Raw genomic sequence first — 22,834 nt, forward strand, 5'->3', positions numbered from 1 at the left:
CACCCTCTCCTCCCTCCCATCTCCCCGGCAAAAGAACGAAGCCTCAAACATGCCTCAAACGCCGCGACCGAGTTGTTCTGCGTTTCTTCTGCATTTTCGTGCCATGGCAACAGATGGCAAGCCCTAAAAAGCGCAGTTCTGATGTTCGAAAGTTCAGGACTCGCCACAAGTATCGAGGGAAACGGCGTCGGACGATTCCCAAGCGACAGCGATGGACGATGCCCCCGACGCTCCGATATCGGATAGGCCTAACGCCGACACCGAACCCCGCGACAGTGGTTGTGAAATTGACGCTGCGGTGGAATTTATCAGTGCATCCCAAAAGAAGATTGGATTCTTTGAGAGTGAGCCTAGACTTGTAGGTGCTCCTACTATCAACACGATGCTTTGCGAAATCGGCGCGCTCACGGCACTTGTGGCGGGTTCGGCATGCCACCCTTGCCGCGAACGGAAGCTCGGCGTCCGAGAGGCGGCTGGAAAGCGCAGACTTTCGGCATTCCTCGAACTGTGTTGTGAAAATTCCGATTGCCCCGAGTCTACACTTTCGTCCACGCACACGTGGAGGCGGATTGTGGCCCAATTTGATGTATATAGTGTTTTTTCTGATAAATGCCAACGTTTCAAACTTTCAAACTTGTTTTTCTCATTTTCATTTTTTTCGACAATTTCACGTTTTGCGGGCAGCCTTTATAAACTTATATTATTGTATAGTAATGAAACTTCGCACACGTATTCTTCAAGACATGTAGAATGCAAATATCTACTTGAAATTGCAATATCTATCAGCATTACTTGTGAAAATATTCGGTTACTGTTTCAAAGGAGACTGAAAATAATCAGTTACAGAGTACAATTTTTTTTTATGAGTTCCATTATCTCTGTGGAATATCTGGATAGATATTGGCACTCTACAGTCTACAAAGAGTCTAATAAGATTCAACACAATGATTTTACTGAAAGTTTAGTACATAAAAGAGTTCCCACAAAAAGTGTAACATTTTGCCATTGTGTATGACATAACTCAACAACTGTAGCAGCTACATGGAAAGTAATGACATATTTGAAATCTGCATGAAAAACTATACATATAACAGAATTTTCAAGGCTCTATTGCAAAAAATAAAAAAAAAGTTGTTTCGAGGAGCGTCTCCCCTAAGAGGCAGTATGAAGTCACAATCGCCCGGCCATGCAACACACGCACACACCACAAGCCAAGAAACTACAATATGAAGGAGGAAATAAATACTACGAGTTAGTCAATGGTGATGCAATTCAGAATGCCAAAGCATAATAGCGGGGAACTTTGCTAACACACCTTCTATGGAATGTGTTGAAAACCTGTGAAACACTGTACGAATTGTTGCAGCATGACATGAAGATGTAGCTCAAGCTGTTGGGACCCATGCGCCATGGAATAATGGTTACAGTCAAACCTCGTTAATACGTACCCGCTTTAAACGTACTAACGGTTAAAACGTAGTTGCGACGAATCCCCGACCGAGCCCCATAGAGCCCAGTGCATTCGCTGACCGCTTAAGCCGTAGTGGTTCGCCCTATGCCTACCGGTTAGTGCGTACCCTGAGCCCGAGATAACTTTTTGTGCCATAAAATTTTACTGCACCGCTGAAATTCTGGACGCCACAATATGCCGCCAAATGTTTTCCGTCTTTTCTAGAAGTGCGGAGATCGGTCGATCACCGATTCCGACTTCCGCGCGATTGCGGCGACGCCTTTGCGGGTAAGCATCGGGAAAGAACGAAGGCGAGGCGGCGGCCACCGACGAACGCGCCAGCATGACTTATCGCCGACAACCTTATCACAATAAGTATCTTCAGCTATCTGCCCGGGCACGCGTGCAGCACAGCGCTACTTTAAGCCTACTGCACGCTTTTACTTGGCGACAACCTCAACGCGCTGGGCCGCCGATCGCTGCCGCCTCGTGCGGGGCTGTGTTCAAGCGCGCACCGCTTTGTAGAAACGAAAGCAGATCGCTGTTGCGGAGTTGAGCATTGCGGGTCGCGGACGCCGCGAAACCTCGCTGCATTGATGCTATCACGCTAAACGCACGCGTACGGTACAGCAAGCGTAGCGCTGTTGTAACCATATTGCACGCTTTTATTAGGCAACCACCCAACGCGCCTCCGTTCGCTGCCAGGACCGCTACAGCGTCGCGGAGGAAGCTCGACATCGCTGCGTTAACCGAACAAGCTACTCGTCGCATCTGTGCACGGTCTGGAACGAAGTGGGCACGAAGAACAATCCCACGACTGATGCGCGCGTGCGGTACAGCAAGCGGCCCAGTAGCGACGGCGTACGTGAGCCGAGCAGGCGACGCGCTGCACGCAACTACCCAGGAGACGATCGGCTCCACGCGGCCGTATCGCGTGTCAGTTTTCGTTTAGTAGCAGATCGCGATACAGACGCATACTCATACATTGCGGAATGCAGACATTGTCTGTTCTGTCGCCATGTCGGTCACTGTGTATTCCGGACCTTGTAATAGTTTCGAAATGCTCTTTGGCGTGGCCACCTCATGCTATCGGGTGGTCGTGCGAGAGTGCCCGGATCTTTTCTCCACTTTGGCAAAAAGAAAGAAGCGGCTTTGCGGTGGGTACTTTAGGCAATATTTGCTGTGGCACTCTATTTATTTCTTTGCTGGCGGCGATGGCGTATGCCAGGAGAGGCAAATTTGTACTTGGTGGTTAATGCGTACTACCGTTTAGTGCGTAGTTATGCCGCGTTCCCGGCAGGTACGTATTAACGAGGTTTCACTGTAACAGTATCGAGGTCCTTTACAATAGGTTGGGTGTTTAATTCCTGCGGAGTCGGAGGTTTTAAATTGGTTTCTCAGTTTTGATTTGTTTTACGTTGCTATCATTACATCATAGCTTTTTTTCTGATTATTTTTCAACTTTCTTTACAATATGGGACACTGCCACTGCAGACAGAAGACTCGGGCATGCTTTTCCCATGCTTTTCACTCAAAAGCTGTCTATTAATAACAACAACAATAATAATAATTGCAGGTGATTTATGTGTCAAAACTACAATACGATTATGAGGCACGCCACAGTGGGGGACTAGTGATGGATTTTGACCACTTGGGGTTCTTTAACGTGCACCTAAATTTAAGTACAAGGGACGTTCTTGCATTTAGCGCCCATCGAAATGCGACTGCCACGGCCGGGAATAGAGTCCGCATCGTCAGCATGGCGGCGCAACAGTGACGCATGTAGTGCTAAGGTATTAGAACTTCCGTGTGTCACTCACATCATCCAGCACTTGCGACAGCAGTTGGTCGGCCGACGCACCCCCCGCCGCAGCGGCCATGGTGAGGGACGCCGCAGACGAGGAGTTTACCGCGTTCACAATGCTGGCCGGGACGCGCGAATCGTTGAGGAGCTCGGAGAGCACGGCGCTGGGACCACTTACGCCCGGGGAAAAGCTGGAGCCTCCCGCCGCCGCATTTGTCGTGTGAGGCAGGTAAGCCTGAGACTGCTGCTGCGACAGTTGCACGGCTCGCCTGGTCGAGTCCGGGCTGTTCGTCAGGATCTTGCTGAGAAAGCCGTGCTGTGGTGGTTGCTGCTGCTGAATGAGGCCACCACCACCGCCGAAGGTTCGCTGCTGCTGAAGAGTCATCGCACTGGTCTCTGCAACGACAAACAGACCCACCACGTTCAAACAGAGAACCATAGATTGAGCTGCCTTAAAATGACTTGCATGTGAGTGTCTCACGCTCTAAGGACTAAACACATTCACACCCTCTCAAGAGTCCTGTTGTCTAATCATTGTCTGGCTTGCTTGTGTTTCTTTTCTTGGAAATCTGGCCCTCATTACTTTCGCGGAGGGTATGCTGACACGCTGTTGACACGCAAACCATTTCTGACCTGGAAGAGCCAGCCGTGTGCTTTTTAAAGGTGCACCGACACAATGGACATGACTCAGTCGCGTGACATGCAACGTAATTAGGATTGCTCCGCAGCAAGCATTCACATGACAGGGGAGGAGTTCGGTATTTGGGGTCAAAGATCCCAAGTGTACTTTGGGTTTTCATTTGGCGCATTGCTCCACCCAGACCGAAGGAGCGCCACAAGAACAGGTGGCGCATGGTCATGATACGCACTCTGTAGGCTCGGATCACAATGTGGTCTTTCGTGTGAATGTAGCTTGAAGCGAGGAAAGGCACGTAGGCCAGACGACGATTATGACCAAGACTCCCCAGAAGGTGCGAGTGCTTTTAGAGATCAAGCAGAATACTTGGGAGGGTACGGTTATGCCAGAAACTGTGCCGCACCTTGTGGTCCGAGGCCGAGCAATGTGGTGGGCCGGCCGGGCTGTGGCTGCTTGACCATCACAGACTGCGGCTGCTGTGGCTGCTGTGGTTGCTGCTGCTGAGGGGGCAACAGCGCACCGGGCGTGAGTGGCGTGTGAATGAGCTTCTTCTCGAGGTTTTTGGGCAACCGCTCCTGGGGCAGTTGCGACACTATCGAGTTGGCGATGGACGTCGGCACCGAGGGCACGGGCCGAGGCGTCTGCGCCAGCATCGACGCCAGCATCGGGTTCTGGCCGGCGAGGTGAGCCTGCCAAGGGAGAGAACGCGAGATGCATCAACAGACGTTGCGGCACTGTTTGGAGTGACCGACCAACAGAGCCTGCATGCACGAAAAGCTCCGAGAGCTCGGCCCTGCGCTTAAGTCGGAGACTGTTCCGCTCAAACATCGAGAGACAATAGTCTACTTTACACAGGCAACGTTAAGGCCACTTAACAGCTTATGGCTCTATTTAGTCCCATTACTCTTGGCGCCAGTGCTGCATGCAAACAAACTGCTGTCGCAATGATCTCTGCATTTTAACACGGTGACTACCTCCCCTATTCGAATGTAGCCCCCTTTTTAAAAAAAAAGTACTTTTCAAAATGAGCCATCAACCTATGTTCCTGAACAAAGTGAGCAAAAGTATCCAAAGTATCACGCCAACACACTTCATCCGTCGTGCCCTACAGTTTCCAAGAAGTGCCAGACCATGCATGACACATTACGCACGTATATTTGTGAAAAATGGACAGGCAAGTCAAGAAATTAAAGAAGAAAATTGCGTCGGGAAAGCTAATAAAAAAGGATGCAGCTTATGGGGGCATCACAAAGCAAGGTCCAGCTGACAAACTCACGAATAATGCCATATCACTTCAAAAGCTTTCTTAATTTTTCTAAAGAGTTACTGGGTCAACCTACACTCGTATTAGATGTATTTTAGAGTAAATACTGCAGTGCAAGCTACGTATAATATCCTAAGAGTATACGGCATGCCTCACAAGGAACCCATGACAATACATTTCAACTTTTACATAACCCTAGAGCAGTTCGGCTTTATAGAGTACAGAATACTCCTACTGAATAGGAGCTAAACCAATGCATTGCAACAATGAGAATGTCTCAGTAAAGTACTATTACAACCGGCTTGCCTTCCTGAACCTCGATGCTGTCCCACTGTCAATTAACTCACTTGTCAATTAAGCCTGGCATAAAGCTACTGCGTGCCACCGTCAGTCACGCGATATGACTTTCTCGCAGTAGTTACCAGAGGGAGCTCCTTGGGCCAGTGTCTATAGGAGCTGGGAGCACAGCAGTTCAGCTCGCATTGGAACGATACGTAGCGCACGAATTTGCCCAAACTTTGTCCTCATGGATTCGGGTGGCTCCAACTTTTGCAAATTTATAATTTCCAATGAAATCTGTCATCCCAGGCGTAATGATTCACAATCATTATGCCCGTACCCTGTCACACTGTCTTTTGCTTTCCGAAAAAAATTTACTGCCTCAATATTTATACCAATAGAGATGCTGCATAGTAAACAAAAGCCACAAGAACAAGAGGCTCAGCTGATCCATGTAGTACTAATAATTTTCGTGGTAGCTGAGTGGCTGCAGCCGCCGGAGTTCCTGTTACTAATTACAGTAGGAAATTTATAAATCACGTGGCACGTTTACGATTTTTTGCTTGGAGGCCACGCACAAGCACAACACACTGCCTGTAGGAGTAAGACATCCCATAAACGCTGAAGTGATCTCCTTTAAGGGGGCACCACTTGCATTGCGGCATGGTTTCAAGTTGCACGTACGTGCTGCTCTCCACGCGATGAGTCACTAACATCGGCAGAACACTAATTGCCGTAAGCACCAACAGCAAGCAGTCCACGGGAAGGAAGGCCACAGCAGATACGGACAGGGACACCGAGAACAGAGGAGACGATGACAACAGATGAACAGGGTGAAAGGGGGTGGGTGGTGGTGGACAGCAAAACATGACACAGAGGCACAAAATTTGGGGGACCTCAGCTGCCCAATTACCTTAATCTCGGGACTAAGGGACATGCCGCTTGCTCCCTAAGCCGGAACAAATGGGGGAAGAGGGGGAAAAAAAGGGGCGAGGGACACAGGTCAGTCAACACAAGATGTGCAAGGGATCAAACTTCACACACACAAACACACAGCACACAGGAGGGCCACTCTTAACAAACAGCACCTAGGATAAGTAGCACTCTGCGCTTCCCAAATTAAGAATAAAAAAAAGCAATGTACCATTTGGTGTCTGAATATAGTCACTAGACAGCTTGTGCAAAATGTCTTATTATAATGATGATCACGGTACAGGAGCATTCTTGTGAAAGCTGAGTAGGTGTATAATTGTTAGCACAACTGCAACACGCATTGACCGCTGATGAAACAAGTGTGCGGAGAAATATGAAAAGGAACAGTGGCTGCATTTGTATTTTCCTTTCTCATCTTTCATTACCAGTAGGAATGCCATTCAAGTTCTCAGGTTTATGAAGAGGTTCACGCATAAGAGGCCAGTACGAAAATATGCATACGCTTACCTACAATGACAAAAGTACTGAACCTCCAGCCAGGTTTCATTTATCAACAGACATTGCCATGCATATTGGGGTAGCACGTACGTATCTCAAACATAACAAACCAAGACAAAGAACGCTCCAACCGAAAATTGACCACTCGGCAAGTTCCTGGGGATCGACGCGAGCTACATGGGAATCCTGTCAAGTGTTCCGTCATCGCAACATTTTTCGGTAGTTTTCCTTTCGCAGGAGAAAGCGCTTTCTTTCTTTTTTTTTTAACATTCCGTGAGGGCCCAAGAACTGTTTCCTGCAGTGCACTGCAACCGGCACATGTCGCTGAGACAAAGTACGATGCATGTACGCACCATCTCGGACAAAACTTTGTTCCTCGTAGTATATAACCTGTTTTTTGCTGGCCCATTATAAGTGGAATCAACTGACAATAGAGACCAAACTAGTTAAGTGAAAAGCACAGAGTTAAATACGGATGTTTTGTATGTGGATCAGTGAACTTGCGAGCATTCTCCATAAGCTTTCTCAGCTTCACGTGTACCGGTCGTCGCAGCCGTACACAACTGTCTTTATCTCTAATAAAAGGTTGCCTCTCGCAAATAACGTTTTGCTGATGCAGCAACTAGCTAGCTCGACCACTTTCCGCCGACTAATGAATTCTTCGTTTGTGGGACGTTAAAGGGACACTAAAGGCAAATAATATTTTATGTCAGAGTGAAAGCTCAATGTATGACAACTGTATGAAAACGGCAATATTATCAACAGCAGTGCCCTACTTACCGAGAAATTAAGCTAAATGTATCACATGATGGGCGCCACGAGTGGGACATTTTCGAAGTGATCCCGATGACGTATGAGAGCCTGCCTACAATAAATCACTAGTAATCAAACTAGCAGCAATAAAAAAAGAACCTTCCGTGCATCAAAAGACGTAATAAGATGCTGTTTGTTCCTTTTCGTTTGATTCATGGAAAAAAGAACCTCTGTGGCGTTGCCATGGGGAACGGCGCGCGTGGTTCAAAGGTTCCGTTTTCGCCGAACTGCGCTTCGCCCTTTAACCTCCTTGGCTTCGCCCGGCGCCCTACTTTGCCGCTCACGCGATCGCGTCTCGGTGGTAGTTTTGGGATCGCGTACTGCCGCGTGTGTTTCGCGCGCTCGTGAAAGTCGCTCTGACAGAAAGTTCGACAAAATGCCGCATGCAATGGCACCGGCACTACGAGCCCTCAGCAGCATCCCGCGTTCATCGAGGCTCCAGTCGCTGAATTGGAGCCCAGTGTCGCGAGCCAATGTCTCGTTGTCAAATTCTCCGTCCACATCCATTGCGGCGATTGCAGCAAGCTTCGATGGCTTCGATGGCCGTTGTTGCTGCTGTGGGTCCCGCTACTTTCGCTCTGCTGCTACTAAAGTCGGCGGCCGCGCAGTAAAGGCGGGCGACGTTGGGCGCGGCAGCAGTGACGTATGAAAGTCTGATTTCAGGCGGGTGATTTGCAGTGCGCTAACGCGATGCGGACCACTAAAAAGTGATTTTATTTCAAAATAAGCACTTCCTTCGCGCAAAAGTAGCACTACGAGGTTTCTGGACCGCTATTTCAACAATCAACGTCGACTTAATATTTGCCTTTAGTGTCCCTTTAAATCTAACTCGTTGTCCCGGCCTCGAAACGTACAAGCCTGACCACGCCTGGTGTACTGTCACTGTCCCACTTCACCTGAACAGTGTAGACATATCTACAGCATCTTTAACAAATAAGAGTTCTGAAGTGTAAGAAGCATCGCACGCTTTTGGAAGGAAAACACAAACTTGCATGTTTCAAGCAGACACACCAGAAACGTCTGACACAATCTGCAGGAGAAGCGGAGAGTATGTTAAGGGCAAGTTCAAATTAAGTACGATGCAGACTCTATGAACATGTGAACTGGATGGGTGAAGCTTCGGTCAAAGTTTGGCACTTGCTCTTGATCGTTGCATCTGTGTGATTGCATTTCTGCATCGTTTTTTTTTTTTTACAATAGACAAACAATGCATTAAGACTATCTTTTTATACGTGATTCAGCTCCAAGTGAATTTGAGTTTGCCGAATTACTAAAGCTGCAGTGCAGAGAAGGTGTGTTGAGTTTAGATAGACAAAATTACTACAAACTTGTTGTGCTGAAGTGACTAGTTGCAGTGCTGTTTATACTATGTTGCCACGGTACTATCACATGACCTTGGGTTTAGGCAAGGGGTGTGCGAACATTCAAAGGCTTCTAAACAATGCTTGCCAGTCACAAGTTCACTCCACAGCGATTCGTCAGATTACGTCCGCTCTGGCTACGTTGCTGTCGACAGCTCATTCCAAGGGCAGCAGTAAGGGTTGCTAAATTGTGCACAAAAGAGCATATAAACAATGCTAACATGTGAAATGCACCATCTGTCATGCAGTGGCAAAATCTGCATTTCCTTCTCATCCATCTGCGACAATATTATGCTGCTGACATGTGCTTAGCGACCAGACAGATTCCTCTCGTCAAATCATTTTCACTCGGTGGGCATGACGCCAGTGAGCCAAATCAACGTTTCTCGAACCTCACTCAGGACACCGTCTACGAAATCAGCATTTGACTTGTCTTCAAGTGTACCGCTACTATTCGCACACCCCCCGCCCGGAACCCTGGAGGGGCTTCGCCCAACCTCACCTGCTGCACGATTCCTGTGGGGACGCGCTGGTACTGGGTGTAGTAGTGGATGCTTTGGGCAAAGGTCTTTGGGATAGTGACACGGGCAATCTTTTGAGAACAAATGAATGGGAGAGAATGTTGGGGGGAGGGAGCAACAGAAAAGCAAACCGCATAAAGGCCCAAGAAGAAAGCAGCAAGAGTGCAACATCACCACCAATTGGGGCATGCTATGTCAAGGGGGGCTTGGGAGAGGGGGCAGGGACATGATGGCAATGTAAAAGCAATGAGACGTACAGCCCACTTATAAGAATGCGCAGCCGCTGCTATTAGAGGTTTTTAGCTTGTCCGTACACTTTTCACCTTTACTGTGTTACCGGAATATCGGATGGAATCTGTGCATGCGTGTACCTTTGCAAAACATAAACTTGCTTTTACGGAATGCACATTACTCGCAGGATACGTTCTAGGTTTCGACTATATCTCACGAATTCACCTTCATTCGTGGCTACTCGGACTACCCGCTTTGAGGATACTCTAGCCGCTGAATCAAAATAAGGCGAAGTGCAAGCGCCAATTACGGCCACGTTGTTCGATCCGGTATAGCAAAAGCTAGAGTGACCTAGTATGCCGAAGCCGAAAATGTGAGAGGCCTAAAGCCCCTGAGAGGCCGGATAGGCGGTGCCATCTCGCGAGGCTGACACGAACCAGGCAAGCACAAAGTTGTTATTGCAGAAACATGGTGCATTCTACTTCTGGTGTAAATGCCTTGCAGCAGCATAATTGCGAAGAGTTGCCTTTTCAAAAATTTTTTTCCCTCAATAACACTAGGCGAAAACAAACGTGTCCATGACTGCGGTTGCACGAAGTGTCACAAGATGTCGACACCATCGTGCGGTAACCCGGTATTCCTACACTCCTATGTGTATACCGGGATACCATACACACTAAAAACCCCTCTTAGGATTTTTCCGGCAGCAGTGATTGAATCTTATCTAAATTATATATAGTTTACATGCAGTTATCGTCATTTAGTTTTTTGCGTATACGCTTACGCAAGTACGTACGTAGACGTTTACGTATGGGAAGCTTAAACTTTGCTAAAACATGCGTTCCGATAACATGGTAAACTCAATCCGTTATTCCAGTAACACAGTAACATTAAAAAGTATACGTACAGACTAATAACCCCTAATGTAATTTTCGGACGAGCACTGGGGCTCAACTCGTGGCAATGTGATCATACTGCACGCTGACGAGTATGATTACAAAATGTCATTGGCAATAAATAGAGAATGCGGTAGAGTACAATTACATTGTAAAGCTTTGAAAATGCAGCCAAAACCTGTTAAAGCTGAATGACCATTCGTCTGTGGAGGGTCCCTCCATTTCAGTGTCCAAATCTTCCTTGAACTGCACAATGCTGCCATGCAAGCAAAGCAAGCTGTAAGTATTGCAATGGCAGCCAGCGCTTTGTCACAGCGGGCTTTGTGATAGTTATAAGTGAGCTGCTGAAATAAAAAGCCTGTCAACTTCTGCTCAGTAAAACTTCGCACAATATCCTAAATAACTTCATGCCAGCTAAACTGTCATTATGTCTGTGCACCCACTAAATTTAACCGCTAATTACAAGAAATTATTCATTATGCATGGTCGGCTGTGCCGGATTAATACGCCCACTCGCAGCACCTCAGGTATTCTTTTTATAGACGAAAAGAAAAACAAATGTTTAGCCTCTCATCAGATGTGCAAGCTGAAACAACCAATAGCGGACAGAACCAGGATAATCTGGCAAGGTAGGGGGTTAGTCATAACGAACACAAACAGTGTTAACATGCAAATCCTGCTACCACGACAACAGGCACTTAATGGCCTTACAAAGGTGGCTGGTGCGCGACAATTCTAGGAAGGACCTCAAAAGCTTGTTTCTAGCCAATACGTATCGTATAATTTTTTCCAAACTTGTCACCGAATGCTAAATTATGGCATGCTTACTCCAGAGTTCATTGGTTCATACTGATTGCACAGTCACGAGACCCGAGTGTTAGCGAGTGACAAATGGTGTGAGTGGATGCAAGCGTGAATTGGTGGAAGTACCGGTTAACGCGAGTACAAACGAAAGACAGTGACATCAGCGGATGTGACTGTGAACATGAGATGACTGTTGGCAAGCACGGACAGAATATATGGGTGAGTGGGAATGGCCAAGCGCGTGGGAGTGAGCCAGTGCCAGTAAGTGTGCAAGGAAGTGACTGTGAATGCGTGCGAGTGCTGGTGAGTGCCACTGAACATGAGTAGGAACGTGAGCAAATGCTGAAAGTGCACTAAACTATATAAACTCCGTAAAGCAGCAAATATGTTCAGCTCTTACATGCAACGTGTGTTGCCACTTACGAGGTAATGTACTCTTTTACTTTCTGGATGTCTCAATTCTGTCTAGTACTGTCTGTGCCAAATGAATTCAATAATTCCCAATTACTACAGATTGAAATGAGAAAGCGTTATCAGTGTCATCTGCTTTTTCTTGTGCGCGTAGGTTCATGTTAGCACAAATTAGTAACAATTTAAAAGAAGCACGACAGAAAAAAAAGGATAAGCAAGGACGATTTCAGCAGAACTTATTCTGTATGTCAACTTCAACATTTTCCCAAAATTTCCCTATGACATCAGCATATCAGCCGACGTGTCAAATTTCTGTGTAGTTCTGTGCACCTGTTAAGATACGTGAACTGCCCTTCTTAAGAGGTCTGCAATGTTGTATTGTAAGCACTACAGTTTCAGTCTCTAGGGCAGAAGAAGCAATGAATGCGAGGAAAAAGCAGCATAGAAAGAACTCTTGGCGTTATTGCTGACGCAAGCGGGGGGGGGGGGGTCGCATGTCACATGCCAGCATGCCAAAACTGCACGACAGAATACGAAAGGTGCAACGCCCAACGACCGTATGCTACCAATCCGAGCTTCCATCGTTCCGAGGAATGGAAGAAGCCAAGGCAGAACCATTAATGGGACCTTCATAAGCATGCCGCCGCCACACTGAGTGCTCCACTTGATGCAAAAGCAGTGAACACAAGTGGAAGTCGGGTGGGGAAGGAGAGGTGGCAGTTGGGAGGAGAGAAAAGGCAGCGGAAGCTCACCGTCGGCGGTCGCCCGCCCGCCATGTTGGGCCGCTTGGGTGGCTGGTCCGTGTCCTGGCCGTCCTCCAGGCTCTTGCGCTTGGAGCCACTTTCTTCCGCGCCCTCGGGCTGAAAGAAGGCGTAAAAAAACGACCCTCACTGTCACTCAACGCTACTTGGCCAGAAAGGGGTGGAAATGGGGTCGAAAGGCATCAAAGGACACGGCAGGACTTTCACTTCACCAGGAAAAACAATGTCTACGTCTAGAGTCAGTAACATGCTTATTTGGTTGCAAAAGTTTACTGAAATAAGCTGCTCGGCAACGAGAATGGAAGGAAAAAGATGCAGACGACATGCAGGTGCCCGAGCTTTGTGCTGCCCTCACCACGGCCGTTGTCCACATGAACAGGGAAAAAGTACGGGGACTACAATTACACGAATGCGATCGTGTCGTTCGCATCCCTTTTTAGGCATTGCTGTTGGCGAGTGGCACATTCGAATTGATAAATCACTACCGTGGTGATGCAAGGTGTTCTGTTTGTAATGCGTTTCAAATGGAAGAAAAAAAAAAGGTTTGGGAATCGTAAAGAAACCTTGGTTCAAGTCAGAACACCAAGAAGTGACACATTTGGCAGTTTACCATTATCTTAGTAACTGATAAGCATGACTAATAAGAAAAACTTTAGGCTGCCTACGGCGAAACGCAGGTTCATAATTTTCCCTTTTAATTTTGGCAACTTCATTCTTTTTACAATACCAATGACAAAGCATCAATAGACAGGGAACAATTATATCCTTAATTTTAATAGTAACATCATTACTGAAGCGAAGTTTACACACATTTTTACAAAACTGTACTACGAACTGAAGGCCACCAAGCATCCCACTCTAAGTTACGCAGACGCCGAATCCAATAAATAAACAAAGGCAGGAAAGAAATCGCAAGACAATAGAACTGCTCAACCTATCAACAGGGACAGTGCAACTGTGGAAATTAGGACAGCAGCAAGCAAATACATCATCACACGCAAAACATAGCAAGCACAATATTTGCATGCCTTACAAAAGCATATAAAAGAAAACGTGCACAAAAGAAGCCTCCAGAACAATTTGCCACAATAAAAATTAAATGTAGGTTCTTGATGCACCACAGAGACATCTACATGCTACATTTCGCATCGAAGCATCCAGAAAGTGTAGATCCCATGGCCACAGAAGTGGCAGACATGCCAAGGCCAAAACAAAACACAAGGCCAAAAGAACTAAGAACCCACCTAAAATTGAAGAAAACAAAAGGACCCTTTCTCAAAAGTCTCAATGCATTTCCCAACCTTGGCTGTTTTCAAGGAGTGCTGGCGTAGCATTTTCAAATGCTCAGCGCCCTAGATCATTTCATATTAATTCTCCCTACTTTCAGTTGTTACCCAAGAAGTGCGTCATCGCATCCTAATACATCGGCTCACTATGTTTTTACAATCTGTGGCTGTTGCGCACAAGCCCAGCCAGAGGAAACATGCTTAGCATTCTCATTAATCTTTTTTCAACAGTGTCGTTATATTGTAACCTAATTGCCCCACACGAGCAAACAGGACTCAGGTTCATGACGGCACGATAACATGTTGCCAATGACACCGGGTCGTCATGACCAAGATTTAGTAAAACACTAAAATATCTAAGCCCAGCTTCAATTCATTCCAAATGGCAACCTTCTTTCTACATGCAAGATGCATGTGGTTCACAAGTGTTCCTACAATTTCAAAAATGTCAGCACTCCTTTAAAACCAGCCAGCTCTACAACTTGAACTGAAGACCCCATTACGTGCACACTGCCACGTACACTGACCAGAACATGAAAAAAAAAAAAAATGCAGGAACAGAAAGGAATACAGATACAGGACACATCACCACATGACTCCAGTTTATGCGACATGAAAAAAATAAAATAAAAACGAATGCATGGCAAGCAAACACGAAAGAAAAAAAGCCACATCGGCACACCCATACACAACAAGTGCCGCCTCGGAGACAAGAGGTTAGCATTAAGAACACAGGGACAGTAGTAACCAAAAGAAAACAACCAACCAACCGACAAAAACAAGTCTTAAAAGAATAGGTGACTTCGGTACAAATTGACGTGTTCGTGAACAACGATCGAGGCAACAGCACCAAATGCACCACACAAAACAAGAATAGCCCAATTCGCATTCAAACGCATGCCAAAGTGGCAGAAAGGGGGTAAAAAAAAATAACATGCAGCAGGCAAAAACACAGGTGTTGTCTTAAAGAAATGACATGCGCAGCTAGGATCAGCTGGAGGCCTACTGCTTTTTACTTCACCAAAAGCAAACTAGCATACAAAACTTATACGTTCGTCCATGGCACAGAAAGCTGCAAGCATGTGGTTACTCCAAAGGGTCTAAAACCATGTATGCAAACAGACTATTTTTTTATTATTTATGCACTGCCCCTAACAGAACAACAGACACCACACTCCTTGTGGCAAATGTAAAATAAGCTAATGTTAAATCAGAAATGCACGTGAAAATATGCCAGCGTTTGGCTAACCAGCGGCTCCATCTGTTGACGTATGCCATTGTATCACACAGAAAACTTATCGCAATCACTAACCTGTCTCCTACTATGCACTTGCTTTAAAGGGACACTAAAGGCAAATAACAATTTATGTCACACTGAAAGCTCAATGTATGACGTCTAAAACGGCAATATTATCAACAGCAGTGCCCTACTCACCGAGAAATTAAGTTAAATGTATCACACGATGAGCGCCACGAACGGCACATTTTGGAAATGATCCCGATGACGTGAGAGAGTTCGACTACAATTAATCCCTCGTAATCAAACTAGCTGCAATAAAAAAAGAACCTTCCGTGCATCAAGAGACGTAATAAAATGCTGCCTGTTCATTTCTGTTTGATTCATGGAAAAAAGAAGCTCTTTGGCATTGCCATGGGGAACGGCGCGCGTGGTTCAAAAGTTCCGTTTTCACCGAACTGCGCTTCGCCCGGCGCCCTGCTTCGCTCACGCGCTCGCGTTTCAGTGGTAGTTTCAGTATCGCGCACTGCCGCGTGTGTTTTGCACGCTCGTGAAAGTCGCTCTGACAGAAAGTTCAACGAAATGCCGCATGCATGTGATGTTGCCGGATGCCCGAATGGCGCACACCGCCGTGCAGTAAAGGCAGGCAACGTTGGGCACGGCAGCAGTGACGTGAGACAGCACCACTTTCAGGCAGGTGAGTTGAAGTCCGCTAACACAATGCGGACCACTAAAACATGATTTTATTTCAAAATAAGCACTTCCTTGGCACAAAAGTAGCACTACGAGGCTTCTGGACGATCATTTCAACAATCAACGTTGACTTTATATTTGCCTTTAGTGTCCCTTTAAGTGCACATACCGATTCCTCCCCCCTAACCCCTTTCTCTGACAAAAATATCCTAGAAGCACAAGGATGTTTCGAACGTCTTACGGCTGTTAAAATTAACACTCTTCCTCAACACCTCTCTCCCTGCAGGTCGAGGTTACTAGCAAACCAGATGCACCAATCGTCCACTTATTCGATATTTGCATCCACTTTAAACGTGCACTGAAACAATGCGGAGCAAACAGTTTGGCACAACACAAAAGCCGGCAACTGTGACAGCATGGGGACACCACTGGGTTAAGACAAGCATGCATTTGTGTCACAGCTGCAGTACATCTAGCTGTAGCCAACAGTTTAGAATTGCTTGGCACTGCTCTGAAGGCAAACTAGTTTCCTCTCCAGTTACCAGTTCTAACAGGTAACCTTCATCACCATTCAGTCATTTTCAGCTATTGGTATTTGTTGATTTTGTACTGTACACCCCGTCACAAAACAAACCTGCCGTAGAGGGTGCGGAAACCTGTCACATTTTTGTTTCCCATGCCTCCAATCTAACGTTAACTCAAACACCAGCGAGAAGCGTGTTTGAGTGGGGACTTGCCGAAATCTCGCTGCATCAATCACCGCAATTTCGGGGCGCAACGAAAACACGTCTCCAAACTAACAACTATGCGGCCAATACATGTGTGTGCACCCCCAACCATCTGAACTTCCACAAGACGCGTGCAGAGAGGAGAGAGGGAGAGAGAGATGAAGGAGTGGGGGGGAGGAGGGCTGTGTGAGGCATGCTGCGTCCAGATGTGGCGTTGTGGGTGGGTCAGCAGAACGGGCAGCGGTCATTACCTTGTCGGGCGACTCGGCCTTGAGCAGCTGCTGAATGAGCAGATCCTGTGACCTGCGGAAACTCTTGTCCCCATTGTCCTCGCTATTCAGCAACTGCGAGCAGGACCACAGACACCCCCCCTCGCTTGTTGACTTCCTGAACACCCGACGAGACCATCCCCTGGCCTTTATTCACCACTTTTTTTCTTCTCCTCCAACACACCCAGGAACCATCTCTAACTATGTAACCCCGCCCAAATCGTTTAGCATGCACGAGCGGTGGCTTTTCCGCACGTCGGCACCATATGATGGAGCGAAGTTGCAAGCAGGGCGAGGGTAAGCGCACGCCCACAAAGCGCACACAGCTGTACCCGTCCTGTTCCTTCTTAATGACCTCACCCCATATTAGAGCACTTCAGGTGAACAGGCAGCATGAGTGGGCGAATGGTTCCACTCGTATTTTATGTTCCAAAGGTGAACCTTGCAGCAAGCAATCGAGGCAATAAAATTTAAAGATACGCCACACACGACACTCATGAGATAAGCTGAAAACATGATTCATCCAAAGTGCGCGCTGCTATGGGGTAATGTCCACAACAAAGAATTGCATAGCAGACAATGGGCGAAGCTGAGCGCACCTTGTGAGCATACGCTTACCCTCGCCCTGTTTGCAACTTGGCTTCGTCATATGGCGCTGACGCACATAAAAGTTGCCGCTCTCGCACCCTAGTCAAAGATTGGGCCGGCTTTACATAGGTGACATTCAACGTAGCAGTAAATCCAGTTTTTCCCCCCCCCTTTATAACTTATTAGCTTACAAATAAGTTACCACATGCAAAAAGCACCGGTTGGTTGAAGACTGCTGTTAGTCCATGCAGCGCTGCAGAACACATGGCAACAATAAGAAGCAAATGCTTTTTCTCCTCACATACAACAACAGAACGGTCTTTCACACGCTAAAATCCACTCTCCACGCACATTACTGCACCTGGCTCGAATCTGCAGATAATGTAGTTTTCCCTCTCGTGTTGCTCACACCATTACTATCATGGACAAAAAAGGAAACACACAAACACAACATTTCTCCAGCAAGTCATGACCTGAGAATGAGTTGATATTCCAACCATCCTGTTGCCAAAGGTACTGATACCTTTAAACTTATGCCTGCAGCCTGAAATCACCGTAGCGATCTTGCACAAGGTTGTCAGAAGGAAAACAACAGCACACCATGTTAAACTGCTTTACATTTTAATTTGTCAAGGGTAGCGCACACCTCGAGTTCCACCAAGACGAGCATACCAGATGGGTACATTTTACTTCAATCTAACCATTTACTCAACCATTTACTTCAATCTAACCATTTACTATTCTGCGCAGTTAGTACCTTTCCAGAATGACTGAACGATGCGAAACACCAGGCGAATAGGGCAACCTCCTAGGCACAGCAATTATACAACAAGCTTCCGCAATGCTGCACCATACTGCCATGACAAGAGCCACACACCATTGTTTACGAGTCTTGTATCTTTACTCTGTAGAACGTACCAGCAACAGCATTCTTTTTCACTTTCCACTATCGCAACAAACACACATCGCTGAAAGCAAATTTACCATCAAAACCAGTTGTTCAACGCAACAGACTCAGACTTGTGATGTGTCACGACTTCGAAGTCTTGACAATATTTTTTTAGTTATCGTTGCTGCAGCAAAGAGCAAGTAACTCGACACACATGCGGAACATGACACCAGTAAATCCAAGAGTTGGAGAACATGAATACTAACACGTGACAAGTGCATCGCATCAAATGAATGGAGCTGCTCACTGAATGCCCAATTTTACATGCAACCAGCAAGCACAACAATCGTGCATCTATGCTGTGAGGGAACAGGATAACAAAACATACAGTAATGATACGTGCAGAACCAAAGCAATTGTAAGACAAGCATAGTAGATGTATATACGAATTCCCCATCTGCCGAGCACCAGCATTAGCCATTTCTTCATTCGGGCACAAACACATGGCAGACTACTGCGTGTGGTATCATCGGAACACTAAACTCGCGTGATTTTACGTGATATGAACAGATTAACATGTAAGCTAACACGCAAAACTAGGCACACACCTGAGGACAGACTCTTTCGCGTAGACCGTAACAAAAGCAGTTGTGGCTTGCCAAGCACACTAGTCAGCATATAAAACGATGGTACACCATGCACATTCACTCCAACAAGCATTAAAAAAGGGGGGGTCCATTTAAAATTCATGCTTCAATCAAAGCAGCACTTGCACTTGAAAAGAATGACACCGCATTTGAAAATTTAAAGACATGCAAGAATGAAAGAAACATTCACTACAGTCCAAAATTCTAGACTTCCCAGAATTTCAGACCCTCTGGAGAAAACACCCCCTCCACCCGGTCAGAAAGAAGCCTCCTGGTTGCAAAACTTTGCTCTAGGTGGTTCTGCAATGACATGAATGTGCCCTCCTACTTCGATCCGTTGATGAATACTAATGGCACCCACTATTACAGCTATGCCGTTTTCCTCTAGCCCATGGGTTCCCAGGAGGGGGATCCTGGCCACCTCATGATCCTATGTAGACGAAATGGCATGCTCATGCAGAAAAATAATGTAAGTAAACACACTGCCGAGACAGCACAGGAGAGAGGCACCGGGAAGTGGAATTTTCCAATGCCATTGAAGAACTAGAAGGCACAGCCTAGTGGACATCAGAAGGAACACTGAGCTGGCTTGGACAGCATTGTCCAGGGTTAAGTTTCGGCGCGGCAAGAAACACGGTGTAGACAGCTCATCGTCTCATTACAAAGAAAGGGCAAAGCCTAACGACCCTAAGGCAAGGTGAACTGGCTTTCTGAGGCGCGGGAACGATTTCTTTGTATCCATAGAATGCGTAGGTCGTTCAATGGCTACTGGACTCTTCAGGGAACGAAAGAAAGAGGCGACCGATGGCTATAACGAGATGCTAGCGTGATGTGGAGTGTACCTCAATTAGAAGACGGGGGGAGGGGGGTGCAGTGCTCTCTGGTCAGAGATGCACTACAGTCGGCGACTGTAGTGCATGCTCGAAGATCAAGATTCAAGGACCCGAGATGCTGAAGAAATGAATGTAGGGAGAAAAAAAGGCATCGTAGAAACTCTCCGACCAACGCTGTCAGACCTCTGTTACGCAGCTCAGTACGGACCACATGCAGCTGACAAGCGGTAAACAAAGGCTCCTCCATCACCTAGGCACGCCTGCCGCAGCCGGCCTTGTGTTGTGGGCAGTTACGTCGTAAGTGGTCTAAGCTACATTCAGTGGTACGGAAAAGTGCATTTACACACTGTGGCAATGCTTTTGCCCCGTCCGGCTACTCTTTTACGTGGCTATTTCAAAGCATATCCCTTCACTCACATGCACCCTTAAGCCGAGTGCATGAAGAGCATTAAAAAAAAAAAGAAAAACTTAGAACAGTATCCAATCGAATCCCCAAACTAATAAGATGCTCTTGAACGGGCAAGCAGGAGACGATGAAATCAGTTCGTGAATGCAAGCAGGCTCCATAGATGAGCTCATCTGGGTCAGTCGGGCAAAAAGCACAAGGAGTGGCCGTTTTCTTCGCTGCTGACGGTTCTGTCAAAAAGTCTCTGGTGCCACACTAACAGTCTAAAGCCAAGCAATTCCCGCGAGCTGCCAATCTGTGAAAGCTTCTCTTTCTGCCCTCCACATATGACGGTAACATACCGCATTTTCTCGCATATAAGCCAACCCTGCATATAAACCACACCCCCACTTTTTAAGCACATTTTTTTGTTTTCTGGAGGGGTATCATCGAACGACAGTTTTCTTCCAGACAACTGTGACAGATTCAGCATCAGCTGTTCATGCACAAGAACGAATAAATAGTAGGAAGGAGACAGTGGGTGACAGAAGCATCATTTACCTCTATTCGTGACATGCACAGGCACTACGGACACTTGGACAATGCTGCACAATATATGAGGCATATTGCAACGCACATTTCTATGCAGCTGCAAAGTTCTTTGAGTCTTCTTGGTGCAACCTTATTGACCCAAAAACAAAACAAAAAGCAACCAGAAAGCCAGAACAACAAGCTTTGGGCCAACATCCTATTACACTACATCCTTGGTAAACCTACAACCGCAAGTCAAGTAATGCGACACGATACATTTTTCATCAATAACGAAAGGCTGCAAACAAAAATACTACGCAGTACTCCTTGACACTTGCCCTACAACTACCAGTGTAAACCATGTGCCCTCAAATTTCGTAATGTAAAAATAAGTTGACACCTTTTGGTGTGTCCTGTCCGCAAACAATACTAGCACATAATCTACTTTGTGCACCGTTCCCTCGCTTAATGCTAAAAAAGTAGTGCCTCAGATAAGCAGCACGAGTGTGGTCAGCGCGACAGTATTCCAGAGAGGCGCAGAGTTTTCAAGAAAAGCAATGCATGGAAGACAAAGGTGGAAGTTGTGTGGGGAGAAGACAGCACCCAAGCGGTGTCAACTTTTTCCATTTTTTTTTTCCGATGTGTAGGTTACTTCCGCAGGCAACCCGTGCTTCAACTGCTCAGACTGTTCGCCTTTCCACAGCCTGTTGCATACACCTCAGCTGAACTAATGCAAGTACCCTCGAAACGCTAAGCACATACGAGACAACATTGATGGCGGTGAAAGAAAAAAAATTGTAAAAACTGGAATAGGCGCAGCAACCAGACAAGAGAGAAAGCTGGACGTTTCCTGCTCACCCGTCTGAGCATGTTGTTTCCCTCCTGCCTCTCCTCTTCGTCCTCCTGGTTGAGGAGTTCTCGCAGGATGACGTTCTCCGACCGGCTACTGCTCGGGGCGTCAGTCTCGTCGTTCCCGCCGCCGGCCCCTCCCAGGCCCTGGGTCAGCAGGTTGCGCAGCTTCTGCGGCCCGCCGTCCTCCGACGACGAGGTTGTGCCCCCCGTCGTGTAGGGCGAGGGAGCGCTGACGGCCCCCGGAGTGGATGCGGGAGGTGGCAGGGACGACGGACCGTACTCGTCGTCGTCACCATCGCCTCCGCCGGGCACGCTCTTGCCACCCTAAAACACCAAGAGGAAGAGGGGTCATCACATTTTATGTATATGGGGTCAATGTTTCTAAATAAAACTTTCAGCTGCTAGTAGCGCCTTGTCCTGTGTTCTTCAAAAGTCTCTGTTCTTTTTAGCGCTTGATCATCCCTAGGGGTCATTATGTGTCGGCTATATACAGTAAAACCTCATTAACCCAGGTCTCACGGGACCGGCGAAAATGTCAGAGTTAACCCAATACCGGATTATCGAATGGACCATGAAAACAAAAGGAAAATGTGCTTGGCACACACGAACCTTTATTTCATGAAAAATTGCGTTATTTTTGTCTGCCTCGTCGTCGGAATTTGTGCTAGAACGATCTTCTTCAACCCCATAAGGTGGTGGTGCGCACGCTCGCTGTCGCAAGAACAGACAGAAATCCTCGAGGTCAGCGAGGGCTTCGGCAGCCTCCTGCACCGTGCGATGTCGCGCTGCTTCATCTTGACTGCCATCATCGGAACAGTGATTCTGATCATTTTCAAGCACTTCCAATAATACGTCATCGTCGGTCAGCGGACCAGCAACGGCAACATCATTGTCTTTAGTGACGTAGTCTACAATCTGGACGCCACTAGGAAGGAGAGACTTATCTCCAAGAAACACCTGCGTTCTCGTCTTTCAATACCATCACCTTTCTTTCTAGATCATTTGCTGGCTGCTGTTGCCGCTTCACTTGGGTGACGGTCGCCATCACTATGAAGCGTGAAGGCGACGGCGACGCGCACATGCACAGCCGGAGAATGCACTGTGCACGAGCTCGCACGCTACGCGCGAAGTCACAACACAAAGAAACCAGCAACACAGGCGTGGACACTGGATACGCCGGCGGCCCAAGCGCTTCCGCTGGGTGGTGACTAACGCCACCTAGCCACTTCCCCC

The 22,834-nt window shown here is 47.1% G+C and overlaps 1 protein-coding gene across 1 annotated transcript in view; it reads right to left on the reverse strand.

Annotated features, from left to right (window-relative positions):
• Positions 1-22,834, reverse strand: part of LOC119383790 (nuclear receptor coactivator 1-like) — a 111,985-nt gene that overhangs the window by 38,899 nt on the left and 50,252 nt on the right. Inside the window, 7 exon segments of the mRNA XM_037652092.2 lie at positions 3,271-3,650; positions 4,295-4,580; positions 6,348-6,383; positions 9,542-9,631; positions 12,655-12,762; positions 16,859-16,951; positions 21,608-21,925. Coding sequence (XP_037508020.1) covers positions 3,271-3,650; positions 4,295-4,580; positions 6,348-6,383; positions 9,542-9,631; positions 12,655-12,762; positions 16,859-16,951; positions 21,608-21,925 — 1,311 coding nt within the window.

The sequence above is a fragment of the Rhipicephalus sanguineus genome, chromosome 2 (assembly GCF_013339695.2).
Source record: "Rhipicephalus sanguineus isolate Rsan-2018 chromosome 2, BIME_Rsan_1.4, whole genome shotgun sequence".
Lineage (NCBI taxonomy): Eukaryota > Metazoa > Arthropoda > Arachnida > Ixodida > Ixodidae > Rhipicephalus > Rhipicephalus sanguineus.